At 66.5% G+C, this 13949-nt stretch overlaps 1 protein-coding gene across 1 annotated transcript; it reads left to right on the plus strand.

The window, feature by feature from the left end:
- Window positions 1-482: 482 nt before the first annotated feature.
- Window positions 483-13949, plus strand: ARHGEF16 (Rho guanine nucleotide exchange factor 16; the record flags this gene model as incomplete). Its single annotated transcript, XM_079727633.1, has 14 exons — window positions 483-1067; window positions 2920-2965; window positions 4073-4242; window positions 5855-5911; window positions 6366-6526; window positions 7528-7680; window positions 7857-7986; window positions 8757-8831; window positions 9163-9255; window positions 11108-11259; window positions 11441-11629; window positions 12508-12581; window positions 13158-13259; window positions 13810-13949. 14 exons carry the CDS (start codon window positions 483-485, stop codon window positions 13947-13949), a joined length of 2127 nt encoding a protein of 708 aa, XP_079583759.1.

A 13949-nucleotide genomic window follows, 5' to 3' on the forward strand; every position in this document is an offset into this window, starting at 1 on the left:
TATAAGAAGCGTATAAGTGGTGGCTATCCTTGTTCTTATTAAAAGTAAATGGGCCATTGTGAAGCAATTATACTCCAATAAAGTTGTAAAAAAAAAAAAGTAAATGGGAAAGAATTAAAGGAGTGAGTTCTCTCCATGTTACGGTTTGATCATATGAAGTTCTAAACCTTCAGCCGCTCCTCGTGAGGCTCACAGATAACCTTCTATTCGGCACCGGTGACACAGCCCCTCGGTGGCCAGGTCCCTGTTCAAGCGCTTCCTGTATGAGCTCCCCACCTATCCCAGCATCCTCAGGAAGCTGGGTGTTTATTATTGTACCCATTTTACAGATTTTTAAAGTGAGGCACAGGGCGTAGCAGCTCAGCTCCTGGCTGCGAAGCCAGCCTTGAGCACCGCATCCTGGCAGCCGTACCTTGGGCTCCGGCTGCAGCAGGGCTGCCCTCACCTCTGTCCTTTCCCCCAGGTCCCCGTGGCCACTCAGCATGTCCCAGCAGCACTCGGACAGCTCCTTGGAGGAGAAGCTCCTGGAATACCGCTTCCACTCAGAGCTGCAGCTCGACACCAAGGGAAACCCAGCATCCGGGCTCCCGATGGTCCGGGGCTCCCTGCAAAGCAGGAGCAATGCCGCCTTCCAGCCTGACACCCCGGTGCCCCCGTCGCCGTCCCCTGAGTCCCAGGAGCTGAGGACCATCGTCCTGAGCACGCAAAGCCCAGCAGCCCTCAAGATGGGCACTCAGCAGCTGATCCCCCGGAGCCTGGCTGTGTCCAGCAAGGCTAAGACCCCGGCCCGCCATCAGAGCTTTGGGGCAGCCATGCTCAGCAAAGAGGCTGCCCGGCGGGACCCCCAGCTCCTCTCGGCCCCCAGCTTCTCTCTGGACGACATGGATGTGGACACGGGTCCTGGGGGGATGCTGAGACGAAATCTGAGGAACCAATCCTACCGGGCGGCCATGAAGGGGCTGGGGACCCCCGGCGGCGAGGGCGGCCCCGTCCAGCTCAGCCCCAAGATCCAGGCTCTGGCCGAGGAGCCCAGCCAGCCTCCTGCTTGGTCCGCGGCCAAAAATAAGGTAGGGGGCTCGTCTGCCTGGGCAACGGGGTGGGGGCCGTGCCTCAAGGGGCCTCAGGAGCTTGTGGGCAGGGAAGGGGCCCGAACACACCTTCACATCATCATGCAGCCGCTCACCTTGTGCAGGCTCCTGGGAGGGTTTATTCCAGTTAAGCTCTACAGCCAGGCTGTGAGCAGAGTGTGAATGTCCCCATTTTATAGATGAGGCAGCTGAGGCTCAGGAAGATCGAAGGTTTTACCCAGGACCCCAGCTCTCAGCCACAGCGGGGCGCAGAGCCCGGGGAGGAACCAGCCCTTCTTCCAAGTCCCTCTGAGCACGGAGGGGGAGCCAGCCCATCTGAAGGACAGATTTCAGTCATGGCTCTGCAGCATGGACTGGCCTGGGGTCTGTCTGCCCGAGGGGCCCCCATCGGGGACTCAGGAGGGCTTGTGGCAGCTCAGAAGCCGGATGCTCCCCAGCACGCTCTCCTTCCCTGCTCTGCCTGACCGCCGGCTCAGGGCGCTCTGTGCCCACAGCTGCCGTCCCGGTGGCCTCCTCCACCACAGGCTTCTGCCCAGACCGTGAGCCCTGGCCCTGATCTGGGGAGAAGCCCAGACCACCTGTCAGAATGCTGGTGACCCAGCGTGCAGAGGGGCAGGGCAGGGAGGACCACTGTCCTTGGGCTAGAGACACCCCTGGCCTGCGGGGCAGGGCACAGCCCCTGCCGTGCACGCCGGAGAGCCTGGACCGCGGCACCTCCACGCCCACCCAGGGCCAGGCCTGCAGGGTCCATTGTTCATTCATGCTTGATACATGCAGCCGGCCAACGTTTCCTGAGGCCTCATGCACCCAGTGAGCAGGCCCCAGGAGAGCTCTCAGGGTGGTGGGGCCCCGTGGGCTGGGCTGGGGGTGCTCAGGGTGCTGAGAGCGCACAGAGGTGGGGATCCCCAGGAGCTCAGGGCTGGGGTGGGGCAGGGGTCCCGGAAAAGAGAGGGTTAAAGTAGAGGCGTGGACACAGGATGGGAGCCAGGTGGAGGACGGGCTGCGGAGACAGCAGGTGCCCGGGCCTGGAGGTGGAAGGGGTGGGGACGCTGGGGGGTGCAGAGAGCAGCAGGGTTGAGGGGCTCTCAGGAGGCGGCCTCCAGCGCCCTGAGAGGGTGCAGGGAGCAGCCGGGTGCGCCTGGGAGCACCGCATATTCCAGACCAGCACGGGGAGTTCCAGGCTCCAGCTTGTTTTGAGAAACCAGCTCCCGCTTTCCTGGAACCCGTGCACCCGTGGGTCAGGGGAAATGGTGTCCCAGCCAAGGAAGTGGGCTCTTAGTGGCAACTGGAAGGACCAGGGTATGGGGCCCTGAGAGCCCTGCCACCCCCAGTTCACCCCTGCAGCCCCACCAGCAGCTGCTGGGACCCCGGGCCTGTGCTGGGGCTGGACGCCAACCTGCCAGGCTCTGCTCTTCCTGCCACCCCAGGTCCCGGACTCATGGGGCCCTCGTGCGGCCCCGGTTCCCAGCCCAGTGTCCCTTCTAGGCCATCTCCCAGCCACACCTGTGCTGCCTCGGCTTCCCTCCGGGCCCACCTTCCTGAGCATCCCCTCTCGGCAGCCCTCCTGGGCCTGCCTAGCCCTTGGTCACCTGCCCTGCCTGCTCTGAGCCCCATTCCACTCCGTCCTACCTGCCCTGGCCTCTGCCTGGTGGCCCCGCCTCCTCGTGGAGCCGACGTTTATTAAGCACCTTCTGCATGCCCAGCAGAGGCCCCTCGTGTTGGGCGTGGCGTCACATGTGGAGGGTCTGGTCTCGGAGCCCAGGTGCGGGGACTGCTGCCCGCTGCCCTTCCTCCCTGCTGACTGCCCGTGTCTCTGGGTCTCTCTGCACAGAAGACGCTGGGGCGGAAACGCGCACACAAGGGCTCCTTCAAGGACGGTGAGTGTGGCCAAGGGGCGCCGTCGGGCGGCACTGAGGCCGGGTTGGGCCCTGGGGAGGCTGGTCTCACTTGGGCCTCCTGGGGGAGATGGAGAACTACGTGCTGGATGGGTTCCCCCCGGGGACTGGAGGGCCTGGTGGCCCGTCTGACCCTGCAGCTCTGATGGGCCTAGAAAGTTCCCTTGGACTCTGTGCTGTCCAGGGGCCGCGGGCAGATGGAGCCTCCACACTCTCTCTCAGCAGATGTTTGTCAAACACACTGTGTGCACCAGGCCCTGCTGGTGGGACCAAGGCCAGGCAGAGGGCCCTGGGCCTGGGGTGCAGACACATAGGCTACAGGGACCCAGTGTTAAAGGCTCAGGGGCCGTGGGTGACATCTGGGCCGTGGCAGGGCCCGGAGCAGTGCCTTCAGCCTGCCGAGGGGTGGGATGCCGGCAGGACCCCATGGGGGTTGGAGGGTAGGTGCCCGCCCAGCCTGGATGGAGCAGCCAGTGGGTGTAAGGGGCCCCAGCCAGAAAGGGCTCCTTCCCTGCCAGCCCCAACCTTGTGGACAGCCACAGGTCCAGGCGCGGGGAGGCCTCAGGATCGGGCCTCGTGCCCCAGGACAGCAGCAGTGATGCCCCAGGTCTCGGAGCCAGGGCGGGAAAGAGCAGCAAGGAGGGGCTGCCTCAGAGCCGTCCCAAGCCACGCAGCCTCCCAGCGGGGCTGCTGAGCGCGTGGCCACTGCAGAGCCGGAGGGCGGGAAACCTCACCTCGGGTTGGGGGGCTCTCAGGAGGCGGCCTCCAGCGCCCTCGGCCGACCTGGGGACGGCCGCGGCCCGGTGCCCCTCCCCACGGCCGTGCAGTTGGGCCCGTGCCACTCTCTGATGTGTGGGCTCAGCCCTGGTCTGAAGGTGCCACTTTCTGCACGGGGATGCCACCCCTGCCCTGGGCTCGGCCAGCTCAGCCGTGGCAGCCAGCCGGCCCGAGGGGAGCCTGCTCTGGGGGTCCCTGTACTACCTGACGCTCTCAGGGCCTCCTCGGGAGGACTCAGCGTGCGGGTTCCCGGGGGGCCAGGGCCGCTCAGAGCCCCCAGGCCTGCAGGTGACGCACACCCCGTCTCCCCAGATCCCCGGTTCTACCAGGAGATCCGGGAGCGAGGCCTGAACACCAGCCACGAGTCCGACGATGACTTGCTCGATGAGTCCTCCAGCCCTGACGGAACCCAAAAGGTGGATGCCTGCATCGTGGTCAAGAGCTACCGGCCCCCCCAGGTCACCTGGAGCCAGCTCCCAGAGGTGCGGCCAGGATGGCGGGGAGAGGCCCTTCTCCCGAGCCCGTGGGTGGTCCTCCCGGTGAGGGGAGGGGCCTCCTGGAAACGCCCCGTCTGCGCCCAGCCGGCAGGGGGGTCTTCCTGGTGTCTCAGAGCTGCCCTGCCCTGCGGGGCCCCGTGGGGGTGGTCGCTGGTGGTGGGGAGAGGGGTTAGGGGCATGTGCCATCTGTGTGTGTGTGACGGTCGTCCCGCGGGCGAGCCCCTCACCCGCCCTGAGCTCCCTGCTCAGGCTGACCTGTAGGGAGCTGGGGGCACAGGGGACCTCCTCCCAGGGCGCTGTGCCCAGAAAGTGCCAGGAGGGTCCAAGTGAGGAGGCCAGAGGGGAGGGGAGAGGCCTGGCCAGAGCTGCGTGCCACTGCCAGGCGCCGCCTCACCTTCCACGTCTGAAAACGGGGCTGGTCCCTGCCCCGCAGGGCTGTGGGTTCTCGGTGGAGAGTGTGGCTGGGACACAGGCGCCGGTGCTCCAAGCAGGTACCCAGGGAGGCAGCCCTCGCTACCCCAGGAAGGCGCAGCTGGCCGTGGGGCAGACAGACTCCTGACCCCGTCCCCTGGGAGCCGAGGGACGGGGCTGCAGTGCGGGCTGTGGGTGCGGTGGGCAGCAGGGAGGGGCATCTGGCTGCTCCTTCTGTCTGCAGTACAAGAGGCCTCCTCATTTGCATCCCGTGGGACACCGTGACCGCCCACAGAGCTCCAGGGCACTGCATGCCATGGGGCCGCCGGCCAGGGAGGGCCCAAGACGGGGCGGGGGTTAGGGCAGGCCGACGAAAAGTTCTGGAAGTGCACGTGTGTTCCCACCTGCCAGGTGCCAGCTGCGTGCCCGGAGGTGCGTGTGCGCGACCTCCCGGGTTGGGGGTGGGATCCAGGACAGTTTATCCTAGAAACGCCGCCGGAGGTTCTGCTCCCGTCACCTGAGCTCAGGTGTCTCGGCCAAGCCTCGGGGTCCGATGAGGCGTAGGATTTACCTTCCCAGCTCAGGCGCTGCTGGCAGCCTCCGCCCAGCCCGGTGGGGTGGGGAGCACGAATCGGGTGGCCCTGGTCCTGCAGAGGGTCGCCCCCGGCAGGCTCTGTGGGCACTCGGCAGGCATACTGTGGCCGAGTGAGCCACGCTCCAGCCGGGGCAGCCGGGGGCCTGAGGGGTGGAGAGCGGGGCAGTGCGCCATGCTGGAACAGTGTCACCCCTACCTCCGGGCAGGGTGCTCACTCACCTGGCCCAGGTGTGCCCGAGTCGTGGCCCTGCGCTCAGCACGCCCCTCAGCTTCCCCGGGTGGTTCTGAGTCTCTCCACCGCCTCCCAGCCCCCGGCAGCTCTGTGGGACAGAGCCCCCTTCCCACCCCTGGAGCGGCCTTTCCCTCCGGGCGCCCATGCCCTTCCTTGGCCGCCCCAGGGCCCCTCTGAGGGGGGAGGTGTCCATGGAGAAGAGAGACCTGAGTGAGGGGACCGAGCAGGGACAGGCCAGCTCGGCGGTCCCAGGTGTCCCACGAGGAGCGGCTCTGCCCGGCCAGCCCGGCGTCTCTGGCTCCGTCTCTGGTCCGGTGGCAGGATGAGCTTCCCGTGACTCGAGCCCGTGCCGTCCTCAGGTGGTGGAGTCGGGCATCCTGGACAAGCTGCCCGCCGAGGAGCACAAGAGGCAGGAGGTGAGGGGGGGCTGGGGGCGTGGCCCTGCTTCTGACACGCGGTGGGGGGCGCGGGGACCACAGCCATGGCGACGTCGCCCACTCACCCATTAGCTGCCTCCCGGTACCCAGCGATGGCTGATGCCCTGGTCGGGGTGGGGGCTGGGGGGGCTACCGTTACCCACTTTCCGGGCGAGGGTGGGGTTCCTTGCTGGCGCCACAGCTCCTCAGTGGCCGAGCCAGAGTGCAAGCCCAGGACTTGGGCTCACATCCCCACAGCCGTGCTGTCAGCCCCAGCCAGCGTCCTGTCCGGGGGGCCCGAGTCCCGACCTGCCCCCTGCCCCCCGATCATATCCCCGTGGCCTGAGCACTTGTCACCCATGCACCCTGGGCCAGGCCCTGTGTGTGGCAGGGCAGCTCCGGGCAGGGCCTGGCGGGCACGGCTGCCCCAACATCCGCTCTGCTCTCGCCCCAGGCCATCTTCGAGATCCTCACGTCCGAGTTCTCGTACCAGCACAGCCTCGGCATCCTGGTGGCCGAGTTCCTGCAGTCCCGGGAGCTGCGGGCGACCATGACCCAGACAGAGCACCACCACCTCTTCTCCAATATCACGGACGTCCTGAGCGCCAGCCGGAGGTCAGGCCTGGGACCAGCCCGCTGGCCCGGCACCCAACAGCGCAGGCTCTCGAGGGTGGGAAGGCTGGGGCTCTGGGTGACCCTGGTCTGCGAGTGCGGATGGACGGTCTGGAGCAGCCCTGGGGGGCAGGGAGCGCGAGAACCTCACGGGGGCCTGCGGCCACCAAGAGCCGGCCCTGGGGACGTGCAAGCGCAGAGGGCCAGTGACGAGGCGTGAGGTGCCCACGGGACGGAGCAGGCTGGAGGCGGCCTTGAGTTGCAGCCCCGGGTCGTGTTCCGCGCCGAGGTGTTTGGTGCCTGGCCCAGGGCTCTGGTTGCAGGGCCAGGAGGTGGAGGAGGGGCCGGGTGTGTAGCTGAAGGCCTGCCAGGGCCTCTGGGTGTGTGTGTATGTGTGTGTTTACTCCCATGGAGGGCGAGGTCCAGGTAGCACCTGTGTGGGTCCAGCCCCTCACTGCCCTGCGCCCTAGGCGACCCCATAACACCCTCTGGCGTCGCCCTGAGCCTCAGCGTCCCCTCCCTAACCTGAGGGGGTGGGTCCCATACCTGCTCCCTTGCAGACTGGGGTGAGGCATGGGAGACGATCAGGTGTCAGACCCCAATCACCTGCAAGGAGCAGAACCCCTGCCCCTGCCTTCCGCTGGGCAGAGGCGGCCGGGGCTCCAGGTGGCTGCTGGCAATTCTGACCCAAGTCCCAGGGAATCCAGTCAAAGTGGCAAATGTTTTGTCCTACCTGTCTGCTCCCCATGATGCTGGCTAGAACCTGTGAGACTTTAGCAGGAAGTGGCCTTGGATTTGGCCATGGGTATGTGCCCAGTTATTTCAGGTTTAAGGAGCTGATCTGTCCTGGGGTCTTCCCGGGAGGGCCCTAGCAGCTGACCCACCCAGCACCTGGCGTGGGTGCATCTGGAAGCCTTGCTGTGTGCGTGTGTGCGCGTGTGTGCTCACACGTGCAGGGCCATGGACAGCCCAGCAGCCCCTGGGCCTCACCCTCGCTCCCACAGGTTTTTCGAGGACCTGGAGCGGCGGCACAAGGCGCAGGTGTGTGTGGAGGACATCAGTGACATCCTGGAAGAGCACGCCGAGCGGCACTTCCACCCCTACGTCTCCTACTGCTCCAACGAGGTCTACCAGCAGCGCGCCCTACAGCGGCTGACGTGAGCCGGCCCCAGGGCCAGGGACGGGGCCGGCGGGGGTGGCCTCAGGAGGATCCGGCCCCTCGTCGCGGGGCACGTTGCTGCTCGCAGCCTGGCTTCTGCAGCTTCCGCCCGATTTCTCTTGATGGACGGGCCACGCCTCCCGCCGCAGCTGAGAACCCCCTTCTCTGTTGCAGGAGCAGCAGCGCCGCCTTCCGAGAGGCCCTGAGGGAGATCGAGCAGCGGCCGGCATGCGGGGGTCTGCCCATGATCTCCTTCCTGATCCTGCCCATGCAGAGGGTGACCCGGCTGCCCCTCTTAACGGACGTGAGTGGGAAGTGGCCCGGGGTCCATCTGCAGGCAGAGCATTACTCCCTCCTGACCTTCTCCCCCCACCTCCATCTGTTCTGTATGGTTATGAGGACAATTACAAGACGGCTCTAATCGCCACAATGACCATGGCCGCTGTCAGCAGCAGCGCTGCCCATAGAACTCTCTCTGCTGGGAGCTGCTCCAGCACTTGGTGGATTTTGTTCACTGACTTGATGGTTACGGGGTTTGTTCATGTCCTGAGTCTGATCCGGTATTGCCCAGACCCCTGCCGAGCATCAGTCAGGGTTGTTGCTTCCCCCTACCCTCGGCCAGTTGTCCTGGGTGTGGGCCTGGGGTGACCCAGGCACCATCACCGTCCCCGATTTGTGGACAGAGGGGCTCCGAGGGGCTTCCTGGAGTGCCTTGTGCTCTGAGCTGCCAGCTCATGGGGCAGAGGGCATTGTGGGGTGAAAGGTACACATACACACACATGCACACAAGAGCCCACACATGGCAGAGCCCAGCTGAGCTCTGAGAGACAGCCTGTGGCCTGTGCTCAGCAGGTCAGCATCCCAGGCAGACAGGATATCAGACCCTCCGGGGCCCTCTGTGAAGTGGAGAAACAGAGGCTTCAAGGGGCTCCCAGGCTGGAGCACCAGAGCCAAGGACTGGGTGCCCCCCCCCCGGGGTCTGGCGTTGGTAGGGGAGCCCCTGCCCCAGGCAGGCCCCTGAGCTGGGGTGCAAAAGGCTACCTGTGGCTTCTCACGTCTGGTCTCTTCCTGCAGACACTCTGCCTCAAGACTCAGGGCCACCCCGAGAGATACAAGGCCGCCAGCCGTGCGCTCAAGGCCATCAGCAAGGTGAGGGGTCCAGGGGAGGGGAGGCGGCGCCCAGCCCCAGCCCAGCCCTGAGCTCTGTCCCCACGGCCACCCGTCGGCAGAGGCCCTGAGGGCGGGGCAGAGAGGGTTTCCAGACGGTCCCTCCCGAGCTCCTCATGCTGTGGTGGGGAAACTGAGGCTCAGAGAGAGGGCCGCTCACACAGTCGGTGAGCCCGGGGCGGGGCAGGGACCAGGACAGCCGTGAGGGCCGCTGCCACGGGTGGCCAGGCTGGGCTGGACGGGGCGGGGCTGGGGTCTGGCGCCAGGCTGTGGGCCGGCCCTCAGCACCTGCTCGCGCATGCGCGTCCTGCAGCTGGTGAAGCAGTGCAACGAGGGGGCCCACAAGATGGAACGCATGGAGCAGATGTACACGCTGCACACACAGCTGGACTTCAGTAAGGTCAAGGTAGGCGGGCCCCACCGGCCCCTGACCTGTCCCCAGCCCCGGCTCTGTATGCGGCCAGGGGTCACCGCCCCCCGGCGTGCAGGCTGGAGAGAGGCCTCTGGGGGTGCCCCCCGCCCCACCGGTGAAGCCCGGGGCTGGGCTTCCGCCTGGACCTCTCCAGGCCTCTTCCCACCTGAGGGCGTGCCCCTTGGCCTCAGGTCTCAGCTCCACCGCCCCCTTGCCTGCGGTGGGTCTCTCTCTGGCCTCTGCCCCCATCCCCAGAGCTGCAGCGGCAGAGGGCAGACCCCGGGGCCGGTGACGGGGAGCCAGCAGCAGGCTCAGTGGCAGGACTCAGCCTGGGCCCAGGCTCCTCGACAGCTGTGCTGGGAGCAGGGGCTGGATGACCTCAGGGCCAGCTCAGCCTTCCCGCTGGGGCCAGGATGGGTCTGTCGGTCCTGGGGGCGGGGGTCTAGGCAGCCTCCAGCTCCTCCCAAGCAGGCAGAGCTCAGACCTCTGCCCACACGGCTCCCCCACCATCCCACAGACTAGCCCATCCTTGTGCTGTCCAGGGGCTGCCCCAGCAGCAACTCGGGCCGTCCTGCAAAGTGGGAGCTGCTCTCTGGAATCAGGGCCTGGAGGCAGCCTCTGCCCTGCCCCACTGCCCTGGCTCTCCCCTCCCCACACTGGCCTGGCTGTAGCAGAGCCCTGTGGGCGTGCGGGTGGTCTGGAGACTCGGAGGGTCCCTGGGGCAGCTCTGTGGGCCCAGCCTCAGCTTATCATCAATCAGGCTGAGCTGCTGACCTCTAGCCCCCAGAGGCGGCCCGGCAGGCTGGAGCCGATGGGAACCAGTGCCGTGGGCGGGGCCGGAGGGCCGAGCAGAGAGAGCAGCAGGTTCCTTGGGGTGAATCAGGGTGACTTCACAGAGCAGGCATTTGGGTGATGACGGCCACGGACCCACTGAGCCCACACCCTTGGCCGGGGTCTTGAGCCTCTCCTCGGCTGGGCAGCAGATGTCACGTTTGGGGTGAAATACGCCCCCGACCAGAGCAAAGACCCAACCCTGGGCCTGGCTGACCCCTGAGCGGGCCTCTCACCCCTCTACCCCCATGTCTCGAAACTGGAGGGCATGAGGGCAGGAGAGCAGCTGGCCCAGGTCGGGGTGCGGGAGCTCAGAGCCCCAGGAGGGGTGGCGTGTCCGGTGGGGCGTGTCAGGGGAGCAGAGGCTGGTGGGCAGGGCCTCCTGGCTTCGTCCCCACCAAGCCTGCCCTGCCTGCCCCTCCCCTTCCGGCTTGACACGCCGGAGCGCCAGCCTTGCTGGCGGAAGGCTGTCTGAGCACCGGCCATGGCGACATGGGACCCACGTGGCGGGGGCCGGGGTGTCTGCCTTAGCCGGGCCTGTTCTCTAGGCCGCGGAAGGGGAGGGAGCTCCGTTTGCAGCAAAGGCCCCTGGATGCCAGAGGTGGCCCCGCAGATCAGGGGTTCCTCACAGCCTGCGTAGAAGCAGCCGATCCGAGCCCCCTGCTTGGTGTGAGGTGGGCCAGGAGGCTTCCCCAGAGCAGCCTTCGCCCCCTGGTTTGAGGGGAGCCCTCGGTAGGTGCCCTGTGGGCCCCTGGGCCTGGCTGGAAGCAGGACAGGCCTGTCCTGGGTTGCTGCGCAGGGTCTGGGCCCGGGCCAGGCACAGAGCAGCCGCCCCCTGAGCTCCTGTCCGCGGCCTGAACAGCCCTTTGTCTGAGGCCTGGACAGTCACACTCCCTTCCTCAGTGCAGCCCAGGGAGGCCTGGTCACCCCGTTCCCAGAGGCAGGGCTCAGTCCCCATGGCTGCACATCCCTGCCACCCCCCCGGGACTCATCCCTGTCCCCGCTCTGCCCCCAGTCCCTCCCACTGATCTCTGCTTCCCGCTGGCTGCTGAAGCGCGGGGAGCTCTTCGTGGTGGAAGAAACCGGGCTTTTCCGAAAACTCTCCAGCCGGCCGACATGCTACCTGTTCCTGTTCAACGACGTCCTTGTGGTCACCAAGAAGAAGAGGTGGGCCCCGCCCGTGGTCGCCAGGCTGCATGGCCTTGCGATGGGGAGCAGGCAGCAGCCGTGGCCTTGGAGCCGGGGAGGTGGGCTGGGGCCAGATCTCGGGAGCATCCTTCCGGCTGGCAGGCCCTCAGGCTGCCCACAGACCTCTGCAGCATCTGGCCAACCACCTGTCTCCCTGCAGTGAGGACAGCTTCCTGGTCCAGGACTACGCCCAGCTGGACCACATCCAGGTCCAGAAGATGGAGCCCTCGGAGGCATCTCTGCCGGGGGGCGGCAACCGCAGCTCCTTCGTGCCACATGCCTTCCAGCTGACCCTGCTGCACAACAGCGAGGGCCGCCAGGGAAAGATCCTGCTATCCTCCGACTCCGCGTAAGATGGGAGGGCTCCACGGGGGCGGTCCTGAGAGCTCCGTGGGGACGGGATGCCTGATCCAGGGTTCTGGGCACTGCACTGTGCCAGGGACGGCCTAGTCCTCAAGCAGTTCACACTCCTGGGAGGGGGACACGCCAGCTGCAAAATGCGCGGCTGAACTGTCCTGTGTGTCCAAGGGTAGAGAACTAAGGAGAAACAGGGCAGGGGAGGGAGCACTGGGTGGGGGCCCTGGGGAGGGGCCTGCGGCAGAGGCACAGCAGTGCAAAGACCCTGAGGCAGGAGGCCCCTGCCAGGAGGACACTGGGGCTGGAGCAGAGGGTGGAGGCCATGCAGGGCAGTGCGGGCAGACGGTGGGGGGACCAGCACACAGAAAGGGGCTGGCTGGGTCTCCACGCTTCCTCCAGCACAGCCCCCTTTCCAGGTGGGAAGCTGAGGCTGAGTGTTTCTAACAGCAAACTGACGGGACAGGGCGCTTGGGGTCCAGCGCTGGGAAACAGGGCAGCCTGCGTCCTGTGGGTGCAGCCGCTGCCTGACTCCATGTCCCTGGCCAGATGTGACTCAGGGTCAGCCTGCCTGGGGGAGGCCTGCCTGCCGCTCCTTCCCGAGCCCGTGACTTCCTGCGCCTCGGCCCCCAGCACAGTGGGTCAGGGAGACCAGAGGGGCCGCCCACTTACACCTCCAGCTCCCAGCTGCTCACCAAAGTGTGCCCGGGCAGCGTAATCCTTCATCCCACTGCCTTCCCACCTCGAAGGCTGTGGGGGGCTCAGGGACACCCCGACCCTCCCACTGTGCCACACTGGGTAGGGAGTGTGAAGCAAAGGTCGTCAGCTGGTAGGATCGGCCTCGGGCCTCGCTCACGTGCACTCTGCCCCCAGGAGTGACTGCGCGCGGTGGATCACAGCACTCACGCACTGGGAGAGGCAGCGGCTGGGCCCCACTAACAAAGGAGGTAAGTGCCTGCCCCAAGCGCAGCAGGGCTCACAACCCCTTCCCAGCCCTGGGGTGGGGGTTGGGCCTGGAGGGGAGAGGTGCTGTCCAGCCCTCTGTCCACCCCACAGCCTGCCCCCAGGGTGACCTGCCAGGTGAGGGGCCCCAGCCCCAGGTACGTGTGTGTCCATCTGCACACACAGGCCCAGCGCTGTCTCAGGGCCTCATCCTCCCTGCTGCTCAGTAGCTGGGGAAACTGAGGCCAAGGAGCTGGAGTGGGCTGGCCCGTAGAGCTGTCACCCCGCTCGGGCCCTGCCTGGCCCCTTAGGAGCTGGGTGCACCCTCTGCTGGTGCTGGGCGTTTGGGCCCTGAAAGTGGGAGCAGCAGGTCCTGCAGCCTCTGGAGGGGTCCCAGCTTTAGCCAGAGGGAAGCTGCCACGTGACCGTGTGCTGGGACACCTGGGGGCCCCTGGGCCCCAACGAGACCAAGCCACAGTGGGTGTGTTGGGACTGGAGCCCTGCCTTCTCGGGGCTGCAAGGCTCCCGGCCCACTGCCTCCCTGGAATAGTTCTGCTCCTGATGCCTGCCCTCCCTGCCAGACCTGCTCCAGGTGGAGATCACCAAGGCCTACTTGGCCAAGCAGGCAGACGAGATCACACTGCAGCAGGCAGATGTGGTCCTGATCCTGGAGCAAGAGGACGGTGAGCACAGGGGAATGGGCCTGGGGGGATGGGCCTGGGGGATGCACGTGGGGCAGGTGGGAGGGGCCGGGCAGGCTGGTGCTGAGTGAGAGTCTGGGGGCCCCAGCAAGGGTCCAGAGCACACTGGCAAGGGCAGCTGCCCTGAGTGCCCCCGCTCCGGAAGTAGACACTGCATGTACTCATAGTGGGCCTGATTCCAGGGCCCCTTTCAGTACCCTCCCTCAAGGACGTCTCCAGTGTCCCCGAGTTTCAGGATCAAAAGTGGGTTCTTGGTCACTCTGTATCCTAAGCGGGAGGGTGGCCCCTGCAACCTGCACAGGACGGACCAAGCTGGTTGGAGTGAGCTCAGCCCGAGTCCAGTGTTGGGGCTGAGCACCTGATGGAAGACCAGGTGCCCACGTGACCATGGGCAAGACGGGGAGGGGGGTCTGCTCCAAGGGATGCCTGGCCCTGGTGTCTTCTGGAACAGCAGCTCCGAGGGGGAGCCGACACAGGGGCCCCTGCCTGGTGCCCAGGACCCTGCTCTCACCTGCCCCGTGTCTGGGTCCAGGATGGTTCTATGGCGAGAGGCTGCGGGATGGAGAGACGGGCTGGTTCCCTGAGGACTTAGCCCGGAGCATCACCAGCCGCGTGGCCGTGGAGGACAACATGCGCAGGATGGAGCGGCTGCGGGTGGAGACGGACGTGTAG

The sequence above is a fragment of the Hyperoodon ampullatus genome, assembly GCF_949752795.1.
Source record: "Hyperoodon ampullatus genome assembly, chromosome: 2".
Taxonomy (NCBI): domain Eukaryota; kingdom Metazoa; phylum Chordata; class Mammalia; order Artiodactyla; family Ziphiidae; genus Hyperoodon; species Hyperoodon ampullatus.